This window comes from Marmota flaviventris, chromosome 1, assembly GCF_047511675.1.
Source record: "Marmota flaviventris isolate mMarFla1 chromosome 1, mMarFla1.hap1, whole genome shotgun sequence".
NCBI classification, from domain to species: Eukaryota; Metazoa; Chordata; class Mammalia; order Rodentia; family Sciuridae; genus Marmota; species Marmota flaviventris.
The window spans coordinates 169,995,052-170,015,094 of NC_092498.1; the positions used below are offsets into that span (position 1 = coordinate 169,995,052).

The window sequence follows — 20,043 nt, forward strand, 5'->3', positions numbered from 1 at the left end:
CATGAAAAGTAAGTAAAGAACAGAGGATAGTGTCAGATTATAATTTATTGGTCTGCAAAGCAGATTGTAAGATTAAATAAATTTAGATTTGAGTCCCAGCTTGGTTGCCTGCTGGATATGCTACCCTGGCCTCATTTTCCCCACCTATTTAAGCCATTCATTAATAATAAATACCCTTTGGAGTTTTGGTGAAAATCAAAGGAGACAATGTGTGCTGTTCTTTGTGCCTGGAATATAAAATGCCGGTAGTAAGTGACAGTTGTTATTATCATTAACCACTGTTCTTATGCCAATTGCTGTTGAGGCTGAAGTGCAGTTATGTTTACTTAGTCTTTCTGCACCTGCCTTCTTATTGAAGAGGCTAATACAAAACCCCATGTCCAGAGAACCATCCTTCCCTGCTTGTGATGGTTCTTGCCTCTAGAAGAGGGCAGTTTCTCACTCTGACTTGCTCCCTTCCCCAGGGGTCGAGGTTGGGAAGGATCAGGAGTTCGCCATTGATACCAGAGGAGCAGGAGGCCAGGGGAAGCTGGATGTGACAATCCTGAGCCCCTCTCGGAAGGTTGTGCCATGCCTGGTGGCACCCATGGTGGGTCGGGAGAGCAGCACAGCCAAGTTCATCCCTCGGGAGGAGGGGCTGTATGCCGTGGATGTGACCTATGATGGACACCCTGTGCCCGGGAGCCCCTACACAGTGGAGGCCTCTCTACCACCCGATCCTACCAAGGTCAGCTTTTGATTTTGTTCTAGAACTTGCCCATTTGTTGTCAGATGTGATACCACAGTCCTTCTCTCTGGTCCCGCCCAGCAAAGACTGTTGGAAACTCATTTTGTGCTGAAAGTCAGTTCTCAGTGACCAACTTTGATTCTCCTATCTATCAGCATGAAGAGTCCCCTGGGCAGCTGGGCCAACCCCTGCTCTTTCTATCACTGTCTGGCTAGAAGTTTTTAGTGAGGGACTCCCTATCCCTGAGTTGTTTTCCTTCGCTGGTAGCTTAATACTGGTACTTGTTTCAAAGCTAGCCTGTAAGTATAAGGCAAGATAGTGAAGATGGAGACCTCTGGCCAGTGTCCGACACACGGACTGAGCTCACCCTACAGAGACTATGATAACATAATATAAAAAGACTTTATCTAAACTAAGCATGGTGGTACACACTTGTAATCCCAGTGACTCGGGAAACTGAGGCAGGAGGATCTCAAGTTCCAGGCCAGCCTCAGCAATTCAGCAAGGTTAACTTAGGGAGATGCTGTCTCAAAAAAAAAAAAACACACATTAAAAGGGCTGGGATTGTAGCTCAGTGGTATAGATCGCTGGGTTCAATCCCCAGTCCAAAAAGAATACATAATCTTCATTACTTCTTCTGGTAGCCCTGACTCAAAAAGTTTTGGGTTTTTCCCATTGTCGGAATGGTGTGAATCTATGAAATGGACTTAGTTGTTGAATCACAGATGAATGCTTCATCCCTCCCTCATTTTAACAGTTTGACTTTTTTATTGTGCAAGATTTATTGAATGAGATGTAGCATTTGTAGTTGCAGTGAGGTCTGGCCTTCTGCAAGCCCTTGACCAGGGAGACCTTTGTGTGCTTGTTGGATAGGATGCTAGTTCTCAAAGTCTGCCTCGGAGGTTCAGAAGAATATGGGATAGCAGTTAAGGGTGGGATTGCCATCTCAACTCCAGTTCCTGTTGCTTAGGCAAGCCTCCTTCCTGTGCCTTTCAGCAGTCATTGAGTTCTTAGCCATCTAGCTATTCGTGGCATTTCATCACAGCTCTAACTTGGGGGGTGTGAGTGAGTGGCACAGTTGGGCTGGGGAGAAGGACCACTTAGCTGAGGTACACTTCAATGCTGGTTGTAGTCTTGCAGCAGGCCTGGCTGAGCAGCAGTACCAGTACCAGGCGGGATTTAACTTTAATTCTTTCTTCGTATAGGTGAAGGCCCATGGTCCTGGCCTTAAAAGTGGTCTTGTGGGCAAGCCTGCTGAGTTCACCATTGACACTAAAGGAGCCGGAACTGGAGGTTTGGGCCTAACCGTGGAAGGTCCTTGTGAGGCCAAAATTGAATGCTCTGACAATGGTGATGGGACCTGCTCTGTCTCTTACCTTCCCACAAAACCTGGGGAATACTTCGTCAACATTCTCTTTGAAGAAGTCCACATACCTGGGTCTCCCTTCAAAGCTGACATTGAAATGCCATTTGACCCCTCTAAGGTTGTGGCATCAGGACCAGGTCTCGAGCTCGGGAAAGTGGGTGAAGTTGGGCTTCTTAGCGTTGACTGTTCGGAAGCAGGTCCTGGGACACTGGGCATGGAAGCCATCTCAGACTCAGGAACAAAAGCGGAAGTCTGCATTCAGAACAACAAAGATGGCACCTACGCAGTGACCTATGTGCCGCTAACAGCTGGCATGTACACACTGACCATGAAGTATGGTGGGGAGCTTGTGCCACACTTCCCTGCCCGGGTCAAGGTGGAGCCCGCTGTGGACACTAGCAGGGTCAAAGTCTTCGGGCCAGGAATAGAAGGAAAAGGTGAGTTTTATTTTTAAATAAGGGAAAGGCTGGAACTTAAGGGCTACCAGAGGCTCACAGAGCAGGGGCTCTAAACCCAGCCCCCTAGACTTTTAGGGGTCAGGTGAGGTGTAAGAGGACATGTACCTGTGGCCTCTGCTTCAGAGAATGGTTGTGGGGAAACCTGGATGAAGTGGGGAGCACATTGCTTTTCCAGAGGCTGCTCTGCTGCCCAGCCCTGTTTCTGTTTCCCCGTGGGGAACGGGGTCCAGCATTGTCAGCAGATTTTCCAGATTTTTTTGTGGCAAAGCCAGAAATATTGATTTTTTTTGGGGGGGAGGGGTTCAGTATTAGAAACAACTTACTTCATTGTCAACACTTCATTGAAAAAAATAGTTTAAATGTGATGCTGGCTAACACCACATATGCTGCAGACAGCAGGTCCGCCTGTACCCTTTAACTTGTCCTAGAACCCCACCTCCATATATGCAGGTCAAGACTTCCCTAAAAGGGGTTGTGTTGTCACAGACCAAGACTATCCTGAAAGAGGAAAAGGGGTTAATAGTCCTGATTTTGAGAGTAAGGAAACCAGTTGTCTGCTGTCATTGAAGTTAGACTTAATTCTAATGTTTTGGGGTTTGCTATTGGGTGCAAGGTGTTGTTGGGACATTCTTGTCTGTGTTGTTGCTCTGCAGATGTGTTTAGAGAAGCCACCACTGACTTCACTGTTGACTCAAGGCCCCTGACCCAGGTAGGGGGTGACCACATCAAAGCCCACATTGCCAACCCTTCAGGAGCCTCCACTGAGTGCTTTGTCACAGACAATGCTGATGGGACCTATCAAGTGGAGTATACACCCTTTGAGAAAGGTAAGATTTGCTCTTCTTGGATGTGACCCTTAATCAAAGCCATGCTGACCCCCCTGACCTATGTGCTGGACCCATCTCAGCAGATGCATGTATAAACTGAAAAGGAATGTGAAACCTCCCTCTCCAGTAGGCTACCTGCCTGCTCAGTGCCTGGCTTGCTAGTCTTTTTGTATAACAGGTAGGCTGGGGCTTAGCCTCAGCCTCACCTGAGAAGGTTATGCGGTGATGTCAAGGTATGTTGTTCATTTGTGCTATTTTTTTGTAGGTGCATATCGGGTTTCCCGTAGTCTGTTGGTTAATAGCTAGTTGGAGTTTTCTTGAATTAGGATAATATACTTAGAATTATTGACTTGAATATAGATATATTGATACTTACTTGGGGTAGCATGGGTGTGTTATGTCAAGTAAATTGCATTAATAGTTTGCTTTTTTTTTTTTTTAATAAAGAACCCATCTATACCAAAATTATTGTTTTTTTCAACCTACTCTTTTCACATGACATAGACTTGAATGACAGATAAAACCCTTAAGTACAATAGCACTTTCCACAAATAAGTGAACTTTATGCAAATATTTATTTCTGTTTGTTGTTTTGAATAGGTCTCCATGTAGTGGAGGTGACATATGACGATGTACCCATCCCAAACAGTCCTTTCAAAGTAGCTGTAACTGAAGGCTGTCAGCCATCACGGGTCCAAGCCCAAGGTCCTGGATTGAAAGAGGCATTTACCAACAAACCTAATGTCTTCACTGTTGTTACCAGGTAGGCAGGGCCCTGGGCTCCATGTATTAAGTCTGTAAAAGGAATAGTCCTATGTAATTTAACTGCTTTAAAAAAGTTTAAGGGCTGTACCCTACAGATGTGTTATGGTCTACCATCATATGTTGAAATGCATTTTTGTAATAGACTATGTTGTAGAGAAAGACCAATTGTAGTACCTAATAAAAACCTAAAAAAAAACCAAACCAACAAACAAAAAAACTTCTAAGCAAACTAGGACTAGAGAGAAGCTTCTTATTCTGATAATGCAGAAGTGTATAGCCAACCTTATATATAAAGGAATAATTAGAAATATTCCTATTAAAATGGACCACAAAGAAGGCTGGGGGTTGGGTCGCTCAGTGGTAGAGCACATGCTTAGCATGCACAATGCTTTGGGTTCGGTCCCTTGGGTGGAGTGGGCACGTATCTACATTGTATTTGCATTGTTAGCCAATGCAACTTGATAAGAAAAACAAATGAAGGAAGGATTGGAAAGGAGAGGTCAAGGCTGTATTTATATTAGACTGTTGAGAAATACCCTGGGAGAGAGGTGTTTACTTGTTTGCAGAATGAGGATGGCTCAATGAGATAGTTACTTATTATAAAGGGATTTTAAAATGAATTCTGGCAATAAACAGACTAGCATGGACTGTAAACATTTCACTTTTTCTCCACCCTTTTCTCAGAGGGGCAGGAATCGGTGGGCTTGGCATAACTGTTGAGGGACCATCAGAATCGAAGATAAACTGCAGAGACAACAAAGATGGCAGCTGCAGTGCCGAGTACATCCCCTTTGCCCCAGGGGATTATGATGTTAATATCACTTATGGAGGAGCCCACATCCCTGGTAAGCTATGCAGTGGACAGGAGTCCAAACACTAACTGATTTTGTGTGAAAATAAGTTTGATTTTGCTTATTTCTTTTGAATAGGAAAAAAAAAATCTGATATTTGTGGTAGCTGTAGAGGGGGACTTTTCCCTTTTCAGGATAGAGCCCCACCCCAGGAACCCAGGAATAGGAAGAACCTCAGTGGCTCATATAGTTTTCTCAATAACCTGGCATGGTGCTGAGAGGGAAATGGGCAGGCTGAATGCCCCACTTATGGCTTTCTGGATTGACTTCTAAGAAGCTTGAGTCACCACACACTTCCCTGATTCTGTCCCCTCTTTCTCTCTTACCATGTACAAATGTGCATACACAGTCACAGTCACTCTCTCACACACATTGATCAGAAAGTATTGGCATTGAACAGAAATTAATTCTACTCACATGTCCATATGAAATGCCAAAAGGACAAGTTTTTCCTCAAATTTGTGCTTGCACTCATTCAATAGAGATTTTAAAGATTATCAGGGTATTTCAGCCTCTGCCTCCTACCCCTAATACTATCTATTGTTTTTGCAACTGAAACTTGTAATAATTGCTACAAAGAAGAATGGAACTAGGTGACAAGATAAAGTTACAGGAGTTTTGAAGTTTTGAGAGAGTTGAGCATCAAGAGAGAGGACATGGTGACTCTTAACTAGATGGGTGAGAAGCATCTGGTTGTGGCAGCATTAGAGCTCCTTTTGACTCTTGGGAAAGTGCTGGGTACTATCAGCCTTGGAATTCCCCTACAGAAATGGATGGATGAGCATTCAGGCTCTGGTGGCTGACCCATGAGCTTACTAGAAAACAGAAAAAAGACTTATTTTGGGTATTCCCATTAGATGTTAATGATGTCTGAATTCATTTTCTCCTGAACCCCAGAACTCTATCTCAGGCAAAGACATTTATTTAAGTGATGGTTGTAGTATTAGTGTTAAGCTATATAGCTAAGGTAACTCCAAAGGCACTGAAACATTTGGTGACCTGCTAGCTTCTAATTGCTTTCGTAGGAATTCTGGGTGGTTAAATATGAGCCCACTTTTTCCTAGAGATACAAACCTCTAGTGGGATTTTGTTTATTTGTTTTTTTGTCAGTGCTAGGGATAGAACCCAGAACCTCGTGCATGCTAGGCAAGCATTCTACCACTGAGCTCCCTACCCAGCCCTCTAGTGGGGTTTTGAACAAAGTATCCTGTCATGCTCATAATGGCTTATTTGTTTCCTGTGGTGGACCAGCTGTGGTCTGTTGGAGACTGCCAAGACCACCAGGTTGACTAGGATTCAGAGTGTGTCAGGAGGAAGAGCTGCCATGATTGATTGATGTCTGCCTAAGGCAGGGACCAGGGGACTGATGGCAGACTTCCATCTTGAAATTAAGATTTTTACCTTTGTGTGTTGCTTCATACCTGCTCTCATGCTGATTCTCTGATGACTTAGAGAGTGGCCTCAGAGGTAGTCCTTGGCCACCCCCCCCCCCCCCCCCCCCCCGGTCATTGAAGTCCTCATCCACTATGAAATGAAGCTCCAATTTCTTTCCCTAAACCACAGCATGGAGGGCTGTGCTCATCTTTGCTGGGGTCAGCCATTATTTCATTTACTTGAAGAACTAGATGCCATTGAAACTCAGCTGTGTTGTGAGAAAACCAGGGTCTTGGTTCATTGTGTGGTCTTTTTTATTTACCACCCCTGGATCTATAGATAAACTTTCTAGGATGTAAGACAGAGAGACTTTGGATTCCATGGCTGTTAGACATCTGGTAATTGTCAGGTGTCATGGGAAACATACGAACTCTTCATATGGCAAGGAGTTCATGGAGCTTGGCAAGGGACTTGTCAGCTTAAAGCCTGGTACTGAGGACACTGGGGCTTCTGTTTCTGGGGAGGTCCCTGTCCTTAGGAAGTTCCATTGGGATTCCTGCCCCAGACCTTGTTCCTCTGTTTAGTGCTTTTCTTATAAATTCTGATCTTCCTGCATTCTCCATATTTTACTGGTCTTTAAAATTGATACTGTGGTAGGAGTCAGAGGCCTTCAGGTTTGCTCTTGGGGTCAGCCATGCAGCAGGTCCATCCAGAAATCTCAATTGTTCAGGGAACCAAGAAGGCTGTGTGTGTTTGGGGCATGCTGGCTGTGTTGGAGGGATGGAATGCAGGAACCATTTGTGGGAGAGGAGGTTGGATATAGTCTTCAAGGCCTGCCTGTCCTCCCATCACCCAGCCTCCTCCTTCAGTTCCTCCAGCAGCCTGTCTTCCCCTCACCTCTAGGCTTCTGCACAAGCTGGTCCCTCTGCTGGTCCATCTACTTCCCCTGGGTGATAGCTGCTCTTTCTTCTGTCTCAACTTAGATGTTACTGGAAGGTTTCCTCTGGTCTCCTAAGACAAGGTTCAATGTCTCCTAAGTGTTTCACCTGATACACCTTCCCACATATGTTATGTAGGATATTAGAGTGACATGCTCACACCTTGCCCTGCCTTGCAGGCTCCTTAAGGGTTGTTAGCCACTGTGTAGACACCTGGCACAGTGTCTACATGTAGTAGGTGCTCCATGGCCATTGATTGGGCACATGGGTAGGCACAGCAAGGCAGGGGGAGCTGATAGAGGACTATTAAAATTGAGATTCCCTCATGTGATTCTGTGTGTGCATAGATGGGTCTCCAATTGCTAGATACTCAAAATCCCATGACCTGTTTTCCAGGTAGCCCCTTCAGGGTTCCTGTGAAGGATGTTGTGGACCCCAGCAAGGTCAAAATTGCTGGCCCTGGGCTGGGCTCTGGCGTCCGAGCCCACATCCCACAGTCCTTCACGGTGGACAGCAGCAAAGCTGGCCTGGCCCCATTGGAAGTGAGGGTCTTGGGCCCCCGAGGTAAGTATGTGTCCTGCCTCCCTGCCAACATCACTTATCTGGGTGGGGTAGCCATGACCCAGAACAGGTACTTTGCTTTCAAATATGATCATGAACTTAAGATTACATTTCTTAAGTTATTTTATTGCTGATAATCTAGCTAAACTGTAAAAGATCCTGCTTAAAAGTAGGCAGGCCTGTTATTTCTTTAGAAGTCTGTCTTCCCCCATCCCCTTAACGACATGGCCTTAAATTTCTTTCTTTCTTTCTTTTTTCTTTTTTGATACTAGGGATTGAATTCAGGGACACTTGACCACTGAGCCATATCCACAGCCCTATTTTGTACATTTTATTTACAGACAGAGTCTCACTGAGTTGCTTATCACCTCACTTTTCTGAGGCTGGCTTTGAACTCACGATTCTCCTTCCTCAGCCTCCCGAGCTGCTGGGATTATAGGTGTGCACCATCGTGCCCGGCTCTTCAATTTCTTTTAATAATTTCACTTGTTAGAGTAGCTAGTTGAAGCAAGTAGTATATGGGCTCTCATGTAAAATTACTGCTATTGCTACAAGCAACTCAGTGAGACCCTATCTCTAAATAAAAGTCCCTGGTACCAAAAAAAGAAAGAAAGAAAGAAAAAAAAATGTTGCTACTTCTTCATTACCTACTTCAGCATTTAAGAGGTGTCTAAGGGGGAAGTCCAGATGTATGGAAGGGGTGGGATTTGAAGGCAGTAATTCTCTTTGAGATGCCTCCAGGCCCATGTAGAAAATTCTAGAATCTCTGAGAATGCTAGCTCTGTGGTATTGTGTGGTTCAGCCTCTGGGAGAGGAAAGAGGGTCTTTTGGGGAATGGGGTGGATGTTTTTTTTTTTTTTTCTCCACTGGCCTGCCCTGTTTGCAGTCTCGAATTTAGGATTGGTGTGGCAAGCAGGGTATTTGGGGACAAAACCCCAAACTGTGTTGAAACATGACTTTTTTGGTAAGTGACCGCATTCACATTCCCTCTTTTGGCATTTAAAATGTGCCTTTATTCTCATACACAATTCTTAAATAATCTGGATTTTTCCCCTGTTCTGTGTTCTTGGCTTCCAGGAGTGACAAATAGGGGGTTCCTCCTTTGAGGAGGAACCTTCTCCTTAATGGGGTTCAGCAGGAGGTTAGGCCCTTTGAAGCTCAGGGCAGAAGTGGTTTGGGGGAAATGAGGTCATGGGACTGGACTCCAATTCTGTGAAGTTACTGAGCTTTACTGTGCGTGCATGCATGTGTTTGTGTGAAAGTTTTACTTAGATATCTTCTTTTATCATGGAGAACTCTCAAGTAACAGCCTTTTAATTTTAGCTGATGAGATGGATTCCCAGTCATGGCGCAGCCCCTTGAAAGCCATTTCAGAGTTCTTTAAAGGTGACCCGAAGGGTGACTTTATGGAGACAGGTTTGCATTTTTCCATTGGGCTGCTGCTTTAAATTATGTAACCTAAATTCTTTTTGCTGGCCTTGCCTCTAAAGTTGGCTTGTAGCTGCCTCACTTGCTTTATTTAATGAGCATGCTATGCTTTGATTAGCCTACCCTGCCATTGACTGATCTTGACTCTCATGTTAAGGACTGCAATCTGGAATCTATGAACACAGTGCATGCCTTGATTATGCTTTAACGTGATCTCTAAGCATCCCCTACAGAAATCACATTGGAGGTCCCCTCATCCCATGAGATTGACACCCTCACCTGCTCTGTACCTATACCCCAGCATGCTAGCATTTTATAGTGGTCTTAGCTCAAAAATGATCACAGATCTTGACTGGCCATCCCATTGGTTAACTTTTGCTGTTCAGCGTTCTGGACTTTTGGGCACTTTCTCAGCTACAGAGTAAAAATTGCCACATCCCAAGCATGCCTAACCAGCTTGAAAGGATATAGCATGTCCACAACATGTGCCTTCACCATACGCCCTCCAGCAGCAAGCACAGGCAGTCTCCTTAATTATACTCTAGGGCAGACTGAGTGTACTTTAGCCAACCCCAAAAGCTAAAGGTGTCTCTTGGGGTCATTTCTGCAACCATGAATTGGGGATCCTGTGATTTCTTAGGCCTATGATTATGGCCTGCTTGTCTTTATGTTACTCATCAGTGGAAACCAATAGCTCTTGGGGATAGATGTGATGCTGTTTCAGACGCAGCCAAGGGTGAAGTGAATTGGAGGCCAAGCAGTCACTCAGACCTCTCATCTTTGTCCTCAGGTCTGGTGGAGCCAGTGAATGTGGTGGATAATGGGGATGGCACACATACGGTAACCTATACCCCATCGCAGGAGGGGCCTTACATGGTCTCAGTTAAATATGCTGATGAAGAGATCCCACGAAGGTAAGTGCCTCTCACCTGAGGCATGGATCTAAACCAGCCTTAAGCCCACCCAGCTGCAGGATTGGCTAGCATTGCTGTGGTAGCCCCACCCACCTACTTCATTCATCCAATCAGCAGATTTTATCCTGAACCTGTGTTTTCCACACACATTATACACTAGTTTGTTATTTGTGGTTCCCATCCTGCTGTTCTGCCTTTACTTTTATCCATCTTTAGTTTAAAAGCAAGCTGAAATTAAGAAGATGGGGAATTTTGGAAAAACAGGAATGTATTAGTTTACCAGAAGCTCCCATTTGGTAACTGTGCAAATGGTTTTCTCATTAAGACAAAGGTCTTTACCACTTCATTTGAGAGTCTGGTTGACAGTAAACATTCTCAGAAAGATGTTGAGTAGCAGCTTTGTTCCTTGTTTATACCAATACAAAAAATGTGTAAGTTCTTTAGCTCTGGAATAACATCAAAATTTTTTTTTAATCATGCCCCTTAAAATGGAAGACTTACCTCTAACCTTAATATATACATTTTATATGGAGATCAAAACATAGCTAGCTCTAGCTGTGTAGAAATTCATTATTTATGAATTACATTTGCATATTGCTTTACTTGTCGATTGTGTACCATGTAAAGCATACTAAATATAGAACAAGAATAAATATCATTATAGAATGAGATAAAATATTAAAGACTAGTATTCTTTCCATTTTGGTTACCATTGTCTTAGCATAATAAAAGTATTAAATAGGTTTAACCCCGAGTTTCCCAAACTAATTTGGGAGCCTGGCTTCCCTAAACTATTTATATTCCATGAAATGAACTCAGGGCAAGGCTGGTCTGGCATATGATGGCTACTACCTCATAATTCTAGATTTCTACTGGACTTAAGCCACTTTGATTAAACTCATTTTCTTATCTCCTATAGAAATACTCCTGTCAGTCCTAGTCTGGCTGTGTAAGAGAGGTCAGATGTGGCTGGACTGACCCATATCCTTACTGACGAGGGTATTTGTCTATCAAGTCCCTTTAAGGTCAAGGTTCTTCCCACATATGATGCCAGCAAAGTGACCGCCAGTGGCCCTGGCCTCAGTTCCTATGGGGTGCCCGCCAGTCTGCCCGTGGAGTTTGCTATCGACGCCAGAGATGCTGGGGAAGGCCTGCTTGCTGTCCAGATAACGGTAACCTTGAACTGTTTTTTTGAGCCAAGCCTTATTAGTAAGACCTAATTTTCTCGCCAAGGATAAGAACAAAGGTTTTCATAACTAAAACCAGAACTGATGCAATTATTTGTTAGATTTTCCAAGAGTCACTGTATGTGTGGGAGAATAAGCATGCTCACCTGAGAGGCTTTATTTATTTATTTATTTATTTAGGTGGTGCTGGGGATTGAACCCAGGGCCTTCTGTTTGTGAGGCAAGCACTCTACCAACTGAGCTCTATCTCCATCCCAACCTGAGAGGTTTAACTCTGGGTATCACTTTGTAGTAAATCTCCTGTATTTTCATGTTACATCTCTGTTTTTATTTTTTAAATGTTTTAAATTACCTATTGGATCATTTGGGACTACTTTCTGCTATATATCCCAGTAAACCTCCAAATAAGTATGGCTTCAACATAAGATCATCCTCTCTTGGTAAAGAAGCCAGGTGGTAAGCCACTGAAGTATTCTATGGCTCTCCAAGGGAACCAGCTCCATCTCTGTGCTCCTCTGTCCTAATGTGTGGCTTCTGTCTTTAAGTTCTCCTCATGACCATGAGACTGTCAGTGCTCTGGCCATCAGATCTTCATGGCAGGCCAGGAGGAGGAAAAAGGGAAGATGGAGAAGTGGGGCGCTCTTCCAACTCAGTCAGCTATCTTAAGCAGCCCCGTCAGAAGACTTCCAGCCTGTCTCATTTGGTAGAAGTTAACCATCAATCACATGGCCATGTCTGGTACCAAGGATGCCAAGACATGGAGCTTTGTATTTTGGGGGCTATGTACCTCGCCAAGAATGAGGGAGTCCTATTAGTAAAGGACACAGGGAGAGTAGATGTAGCAGCATGTGAGCAGGAGATTCTCCCCTTACCTCTGCATTTCATGCATTTGGAGCTAAAACATTATTTGTTTACTTAACAGATCATTGTGGCATGATCTGTGACCCTGTCCTCTGCCTACCAACACAGCAGAACAAGATTATATTAAGCCATCACTTCTGTCTCCTCCCACTAAAAGCACGAATCAATGAGCAAGATATGTCAAGGATTTCCATGAACTTGCTCTACCTGTTGGAAGCAACATCCTGAGTAGCATATCTCTTTTATCCACAGGACCAAGAAGGAAAACCCAAAAGAGCCACTGTCCATGACAATAAAGATGGCACATATGCTGTCACCTACATCCCTGACAAGACTGGACGCTATATGATTGGGGTCACCTATGGGGGGGATGACATCCCGCTTTCTCCTTACCGCATCCGAGCCATGCAGTCAGGTGACGCCAGCAAGTGCCTGGCCACGGGTGAGTGCAGGGTAACATTAGGGCCAGGAGGGTGGGTTGTGGAGTCAGAAAGTCAGGTTCTAGCCCTTCTCCGCCACTTAATAGCTGTGTTATCTGGGCGAGTTGCTCAATCTCTCTGAGCTTCAGTCATACATAGATTGAAGATCTATTTGGGGAACATTCAGGTTCAAGAAGTTCTTGCATGGGTCAGAGACTGTTCCACAGGATTATTGCAAAAATTAAGTGAGGGTGAGGCATGAAAAATGCTGAGCACAGTACCAGGTTCACGGGAGCTATTTATTATATCACTTTTGAAGTGGCTATATTTGTTGAGGTCTCAACTATGATGGTGACTCCCATGAGAAGCTGCAATTTTCTGCCTTCATGAGTAGATGGTTGAGTTATTTAAGATTCAGGAGCATTTCAGTTCAGCATCAGAGAAACACATGAAAGGATCTAGGGTTTTCCTTTCAGGAATTCTCCATGGATAACTGAGCCTCACTGTTCCTTCAATTTCTTAGGCATGAATAGTTGACTGTCATGGGCCTTTCAATTTGTAAGAATAGCTCCTGCAGCTCAGGGTTGCTGCTCAAGTAGATTTCAAAACATGAAATGAAATAGATTTGCTTCTCTTGGACCTGGGTTGTTTTTTTTTTTCTTACTCTGGCTTTTAGGTCAGGGTTGTCAACTGCTCCTCTTGGCCCTTTTTGTCTTACTCATTGCAAAAATTAAGAAATTTTGAAATGTTGGCCAGTTGCCACCCCCGTTCCTGTAGTGACCCCTGACCCTAAAAGGGCATGTTAATGTGGGAAGGGGGTTTCTTTTTGCTTTCCAGACTCTGTTTCCTCCCCTAGCACAACCAGAGTCCTGAGCAGAATACTCTCCTCGACAGTGTGGTTCCTGTTGGCCGTATCTCTTGGTCTGTCCTTCATGGCCTTCCACAGATTGGCTCCAGTCTTCTCCTCTACCTACCCTCTGTGCAAATGTTCTTACCACTCCCTGATGCACCTAAACTTCATGCTCATTTTTGCTGATGTGTTTTTAGTTTACACTTCTCTGTACTTTCTGATTTTATATAGATCCTGGGTAAAGGAGTGCCATAAGTCAGAGAAAGAGAATGGCTATTGTTTGGAAAGAGGTTACTAAAAAAATGCCTATCCTTCAGAGTTGAACCATTTTTTTCTTTTTTGGGGGAGTGAGGGGGGAAGATTGCCCTCTATCAATGCGGCAACTCTGAGATGTAAATTCTTAGAACCTTTGAATAGGTGGGAGGTGGAACACTTATCAGAAGAACGATTGATTATTTTATCTATGACTCAGTCCCTGCTCAGCCATTTCCATGGCAGATAGAGCTGTCATTCTTAGCACTGGCCCACATCTGTCTTGTTAGACTATAAGCATCTGAGAGGAGGGACTGTGTCTTGTTTCCCTTTGTATGGGCCTGGCTCTTAAGAGCATGCCTAGTGTGTTTGCTGATGATAGTCGACGTTCATCTCCATACCCTTGGACATGAGCAAACCAGGCTGTTTCCTTTGGAGCTGGGGGGGACTCAGAAATGACAGTTGCTCTTATTTATGAAGGATAGGTGGGATACTCCTTAAGCGGCACCCACCCCCTCCGAAAAGTGATCTTTGGGAGAGTCCCATGTGGCAGCAGTTAAATGCCTAATATTTACAGCTACAAGCAGCACAAATGTGTATGATTTGTTCTTGGGCCTCTGGAGTATGTGTCCCTGCTCATGCTTCTATTATCTTCTCCTGAACCTTTCCGCAGGTCCTGGCATTGCCCCCACTGTGAAAACTGGCGAGGAAGTGGGCTTTGTGGTGGATGCCAAGACTGCTGGGAAAGGGAAAGTGACCTGCACAATTCTTACCCCAGATGGTACTGAGGCTGAGGCTGATGTCATTGAAAACGAGGATGGCACCTATGACATTTTCTATACAGCCGCCAAGCCCGGCACTTATGTGATCTATGTGCGCTTTGGTGGTGTTGATATTCCAAATAGCCCCTTCACTGTCATGGTAAGTAAAATTCCTTCTCCAGAGTGTGCTCTTTTTAGCAGATATAGTAACAGCAGCCATTTGTTGAGCCCTGACTAGGATATCCTCTTCCACAGAGTCACGACCTCATAGAGCCCTAGCATAATCTCCAGAATCATAGAGACCCTTTAGCTCTAAGGTTTTGGGGGAATCTCATCAGCCACCAAAGTATCTATCATGCAGAGGGACTTGGACAATGCCCTGGCCTAAGCCCAGTTCAAAAAAGTTCTCTTGAAAAATACACTTTTATAAAACAGAAAGGAAAACATGACAGTTTTCACTCTGCTAGTTCTTCCTGTGTCTTCCTGCCTACCTCCATGGTTGGAGAAGAGAGAGTCCTGAGGCTTTTCTGTTTGCAGATTTGATTCTCTTATCTCAGGACTGAAAGTACCTGCAGTTGTTTTTAGGGAAGATTCATACTTTACATATTAGAGGGGAAACACCTTGTCTTTTTTTTTTTTTTTTTTTTTAATAGTTGTAGATGGACAGCATGCCTTTGTTTTATTTATTTTTAATGTGGTGCTGAAGATCTAACCCAGTGCTTCACACATACTAGGCAAGCGCTCTGCCACTGAGCTAGGGCCCCAGCCCAACACATTGTCTTTTGAAGCAAGGAACATCTGGAATAGAAAGGAACCAGCATGTGAACATCTGGGCTAACTCATAACTAGAGTCTTTAATTTTCAATTTTTTGGTTGAAATAATCAAATCTTCCTCTAGTTAGGTTATTCCACCAGGAGTGGGGATAGAACTTTAGGAGAATTACCTTATGTAACCCTCAGGACCAAGCCTGTTGGCCCTTTTACAAATGAGGCGTGCCTGGTCTAGACAGATACCAGGTGCCTTCCAGTCTCCCTCCCTATGCCCTTTGATGCAAGGAGCAGCCTCCATCCTCCACAGATTCATAGGCCCCTGATGACCTGGCCCTGCCCACAGCCTGCAAAGTGCTTTGTAATTATTTCTTGTTGTGCAGCGATGGAGAAGGACATAAAGGTTCCATTCCAAACAGAAGCCCGAGGACTTTCTTCCAAACAGTCTATAATCTATTATAGCTTTTTTTCTTTTCCCTTGACATTTGTATGTGTGTAAACATCATGCCAGAGGTCTGGAGGCTCTTTTCTATCTCAAGTATGTAAACACTTGTCAGCTTTGGATGTTGTCCATTGGGAGTGTTTTTCCCCTGCAGGGAAAAAAGCAGTGTAGCTCAAAAGTGTGTATCCTTATTATACAGAAGAGTCCCATTGTAGTTTTAAGAATCTGGTTTTTTTTTTTTTTTTGTCCCTAGTGAGTTTTATGTTGTTAGAATTGGATGGAAGAGCAGCCTCCAAGTGAAGGTCATGGCTCTGCTGGTACAGTGGCCTGGGGATAAGAGACTCCAGATTGATAAGGTCAGAGTGAGAAAATCAGGGTGTAAAACATTGGGAACCATCTTAGCAGGTGAATGAGAGAGGCTGAAGTTGAGGCTTTTAACTTGGTTAGAATAAATGTCCCCTGATCCTTTAGTAAACAGGCAAGGATACTTTGTGGATGTTCACTACCCCCTGACCACTGCTGAAGGTAGAAAGGCATGATCCCTCATGGTACCTGGTTTGGTACTTTATTCTCCCATTTCACACTTTCCCTAAACATTTCTAAATGAATGACTTCCACTGGATAAGTTTTCTGCCTTCCCTTAGAGGGTTAAAGGCAAAAGGACATGGGCACCTGGCACTGCATTGGTAGTGTATATCTCAAGGAGACCGGCAAGCTGATTCAGTTAGGTTCATCACATACATGCCCATGACATCATGGATGAGCAGTTTTACTGCCTGTCACTGTTGAGAAGTCCTAGATCAAAGGCCATAGTCTAACTCTTGGAAGATCTTTCTCCTGGCCAATGTAGCCCTGCATTCACCCCAACTTGAACAGGCCCTGCAAGGCCTGTTCCTAAACTAGCAGCTCACAAGGCCTGCAAACAGAGCCCTTCTTGCATATACTACAGCACATAAAAAGAGCTAACCTGAGCACAAGGCCCCTGTAGAAGAAGCCTTTGCTGCTTATTCTGTTATGACAAAAGAAAGATGTTGAGGGGCTATCTCTACATTGGGTCAGTTAGATCAGAAGCATGAAGTCTTGAGATTTTTAAAAAATGAATTTATACCAGTGACTTGATGCTGAGACAGGAGGATCACAAGTTCAAGCTGGTCTTGGCAACATAGCAAAAACCTCAGCAACTTAGGAGACCCTGTCCCCCCAAAATAAAAAGGACTGGGGATATAGCTCAGTGGTAAAGTGCCCCTGGCTTAAATCTCTGGTACCAAAAAAAAAAAGAAAGAATGAATTTATTAAAAAAAAAAAACAAAAAACCCGAAGATATTTATCAAGTAAAAAGACCACTTCTTTCCTGACACCATGCTTCAGAGAGGACTGGTGTCAGTTTTTCTCTGCTTATACAACAGATACCTCAGTTTTGTGCATGGGATCATAACATATGTTATTTTACAACTTGCTTTCTTTTTTCAATATGCCATATACCTTTCCACATTAATTAATCAATTTCAGTGCTTCTTCAGAATGGCCACTCAGTGTTCCCTTGGACAGTCTCATCACAATTTATTTGACCAAAGTATCTTACTGATGAATATTAGGTTGCTTCATTCTTTCACAAGTGGCTCCTAGTAGAATTCCCTGTGCACATCAGTCATCTATGGTGTCTCATGCCAGCATAGGCCTGCTAGAATTGGGATTCAGGGTTAAAGGACATGTGCATTTGACAATTAAAAAGAGAACACCAACTTGTCCTCTAAAAGGTAGTATGAATGTATCCTCCTGCTAGAGCAAGCCCCTTCCTGCTGTACCAGGTGGAGCAGTGGGGAGGAGGCAGCTCCCAGGTTGTAGCATTTGTTGAGTTACAATATCCCTCCAATGTGATTCCCAACTAATCTCCATTTGCCACTGACCAGGCCACGGATGGGGAAGTCACAGCCATGGAGGAGGCACCGGTAAATGCATGTCCCCCTGGATTCAGGCCCTGGGTACACCTTTGTTTTTGTTTTTTCTTTTTCCTTTTGTATTTCTGTGTTTACTCAACCTTCATTTCAGAAAAGCTGCCACCTGCTTCTCGGGATTGCTTAAGCCCTCTGGGTGTCCTGGTCATTGGTGTGTTCCTTCTACTGATCAGTCCATCATGATGATCCTGCTTTTTCTATAAGATCCACCTTTGTGTCAGCGTCCATGCTCCATGAATCGCCAGCCATCATGTCTGTGATCCCTCTTGGTGCAGTTTGTCTTCGTGTTTAAAGAGCAAGGTGGACAGTTCTCTGCAGGCCTCTTGCTGGCTCAGAGCTGCCACTTGTCCATTTGTTTTCTGTTCAGGGGCACAGCCACCTGCTGCTATTCTCTGGCACATAAAATGCACCTTCCTTTCCAGGCCACAAGCAACTAAACCTCTCCAGGTGGAGCCTCTTGGGACTTAGACATTGCTGTGTCTTACTTTTCCACTTTCTTATGGGCTCTGCTGGGAATTTTACAAGCAGGCTGCTGAGTGAATTTCTAGCTATTCATCAATGGGACTTCTCCAATCCTTCAAGTTCTGCTCTGGGCCCTTTGGTTAGTTAGACACAGTGCATAGGCAGCCATATCCCCAATCTTGGCCTCACTGACTTGCAGAATTCCCAGCAGCTCTGCTCCCTATAGCTTCATTAGCTCATTTTGTTGCCCACTTGACCAGGTGATCACTGCTTCCTGTTTTTAGGTAACTGAAGAGGCGTATGTCCCAGTGAGTGACATGAATGGACTGGGATTTAAGCCTTTTGACTTGGTCATTCCATTTGCTGTCAGGAAAGGAGAAATCACAGGTAAGCCTTCTTTGCATTGGGAGCCGAGAATGGTATTGGGGAGGTACCACTATCCCACAGACCTAGGATCCTTAACCCAGTGCCCCTGGTGCTTGCTCTGGGGCATAGTCCTGTATTACTTTCTTAAGAGAGCCTGTGATTCCCTCTAGGTTTAGAATTGCTATTTTAGATACCTCCTGACTGTTAGTTTCCTGTTCCCCCCTTTTCTTTCTGCCTTTTCTTTTTTTTTTTTTTTTTTTTTAATATTTTTTAGTGTTGACAGACCTTTATTTTATTCATTTATTTATATGCGGTGCTGAGAATTGAACCTAGTGCTTCACACATGTGAGGCAAGCTCTCTACCACTGAGCCACAACCCCAGCCCCTCTGCCTTTTCTTATTTGCCCACTTTTCCAAATGCAGTTGATGCTGAGGTTGGTTATACAAGAGTTACTTTCTCTCCTTGCCCCTTTCTAATGCCAGCTTCTCTTTGAGTAAATGTTCTATTTATCCTTCTGGTTTTGTGGTCCTCTCAAATCCTATTTGAGCTTCTAATTTGCCAGTTGTAGAAACCCTTTACTTATGAGTTGCCTGCTGCATTTTTTGGAAGCCAAAGGGAACCAAAAAAAGCAAAATAGGTCTCCATTTTCCAGCTGTGGGACTTGGATGTTTTAGGCAGCATCAGTCTTCTTGGGTCTGAAAACCTGTGTTTTGAGGACGTTTCTGTGTTGCGCTCAATTTCTTGGAGAAAGTCACCATGAGCCCATTACCCTGTGTCCCTGTGCTCCACAGGAGAGGTCCACATGCCTTCTGGGAAGACAGCCACACCTGAGATTGTGGACAACAAAGATGGAACAGTAACCGTCAGATATGCCCCCACTGAGGTCGGGCTCCACGAGATGCACATCAAATACATGGGCAGCCACATCCCTGGTAAGTAGGATTCAGCAGCGTGGCCAGCAAAACCAGCAGGACTCTACGATTCAAGGACCTGAAAAGCTGGGGGGCTGGCAGACGTTCCAGGCAGGCCGTGCAATAAATGGTTCTCTGTGGCAGGCTTAGGGAATGCAGCCTTGGCATCCCTGTGAAACCAGGAAGCCTAGGATCCCAGCACATCCAGCCAGTTTCCCGAAGAGATGATGCAGCTCTGCCTCCTGGGTCTCAGTGCAAGCCTTCAGGCCTGTGGTTGTTTGTCTTTGTTGCTACATGATGGAGTATGACCAGAGGTCAAGCTGGGAGAAAAATATGAGGCGCAGTGAGGGACTTTCCAGCCTGGCCTGCAGAACCCTGTGTGGTGTGGGCTTTGGGGCAGGGTCAGAGCAGGAACAGAAGGGTGGACAGCCTTGACGAGGAAAGCCAGCTCAAGTTTCGTGGCCATCAAACAACATAGTGCTAGTCTTGTTCTTTTTTTTTTTTTCATTTGTCTTTGTTCAAATATTTTTTAGACTCATTTTTTGAGTAAGTAGCATATTCACATGGTTTAAAAACAAAAGCCATGTGGAGAACTCTTC

General features: G+C 44.4%; 1 protein-coding gene across 4 annotated transcripts in view; it reads left to right on the forward strand.

Annotated features, from left to right (window-relative positions):
• Positions 1–20,043, forward strand: part of Flnb (filamin B) — a 144,687-nt gene that overhangs the window by 100,317 nt on the left and 24,327 nt on the right. Inside the window, exons 20-33 of one of the 4 annotated variants that reach the window (XM_071619066.1) lie at positions 465–727; positions 1,933–2,530; positions 3,205–3,378; positions 3,979–4,141; positions 4,828–4,988; positions 7,703–7,870; positions 9,191–9,283; positions 10,086–10,209; positions 11,225–11,381; positions 12,510–12,699; positions 14,452–14,699; positions 17,660–17,731; positions 18,451–18,553; positions 19,325–19,465. In XM_071619066.1, the coding sequence (XP_071475167.1) occupies positions 465–727; positions 1,933–2,530; positions 3,205–3,378; positions 3,979–4,141; positions 4,828–4,988; positions 7,703–7,870; positions 9,191–9,283; positions 10,086–10,209; positions 11,225–11,381; positions 12,510–12,699; positions 14,452–14,699; positions 17,660–17,731; positions 18,451–18,553; positions 19,325–19,465 (2,655 nt within the window). The remainder of the gene's footprint in view (positions 1–464; positions 728–1,932; positions 2,531–3,204; positions 3,379–3,978; positions 4,142–4,827; positions 4,989–7,702; positions 7,871–9,190; positions 9,284–10,085; positions 10,210–11,224; positions 11,382–12,509; positions 12,700–14,451; positions 14,700–17,659; positions 17,732–18,450; positions 18,554–19,324; positions 19,466–20,043) is intronic. The other 3 variants (XM_071619049.1, XM_071619052.1, XM_027921545.2) reach the window with 3 other exon arrangements.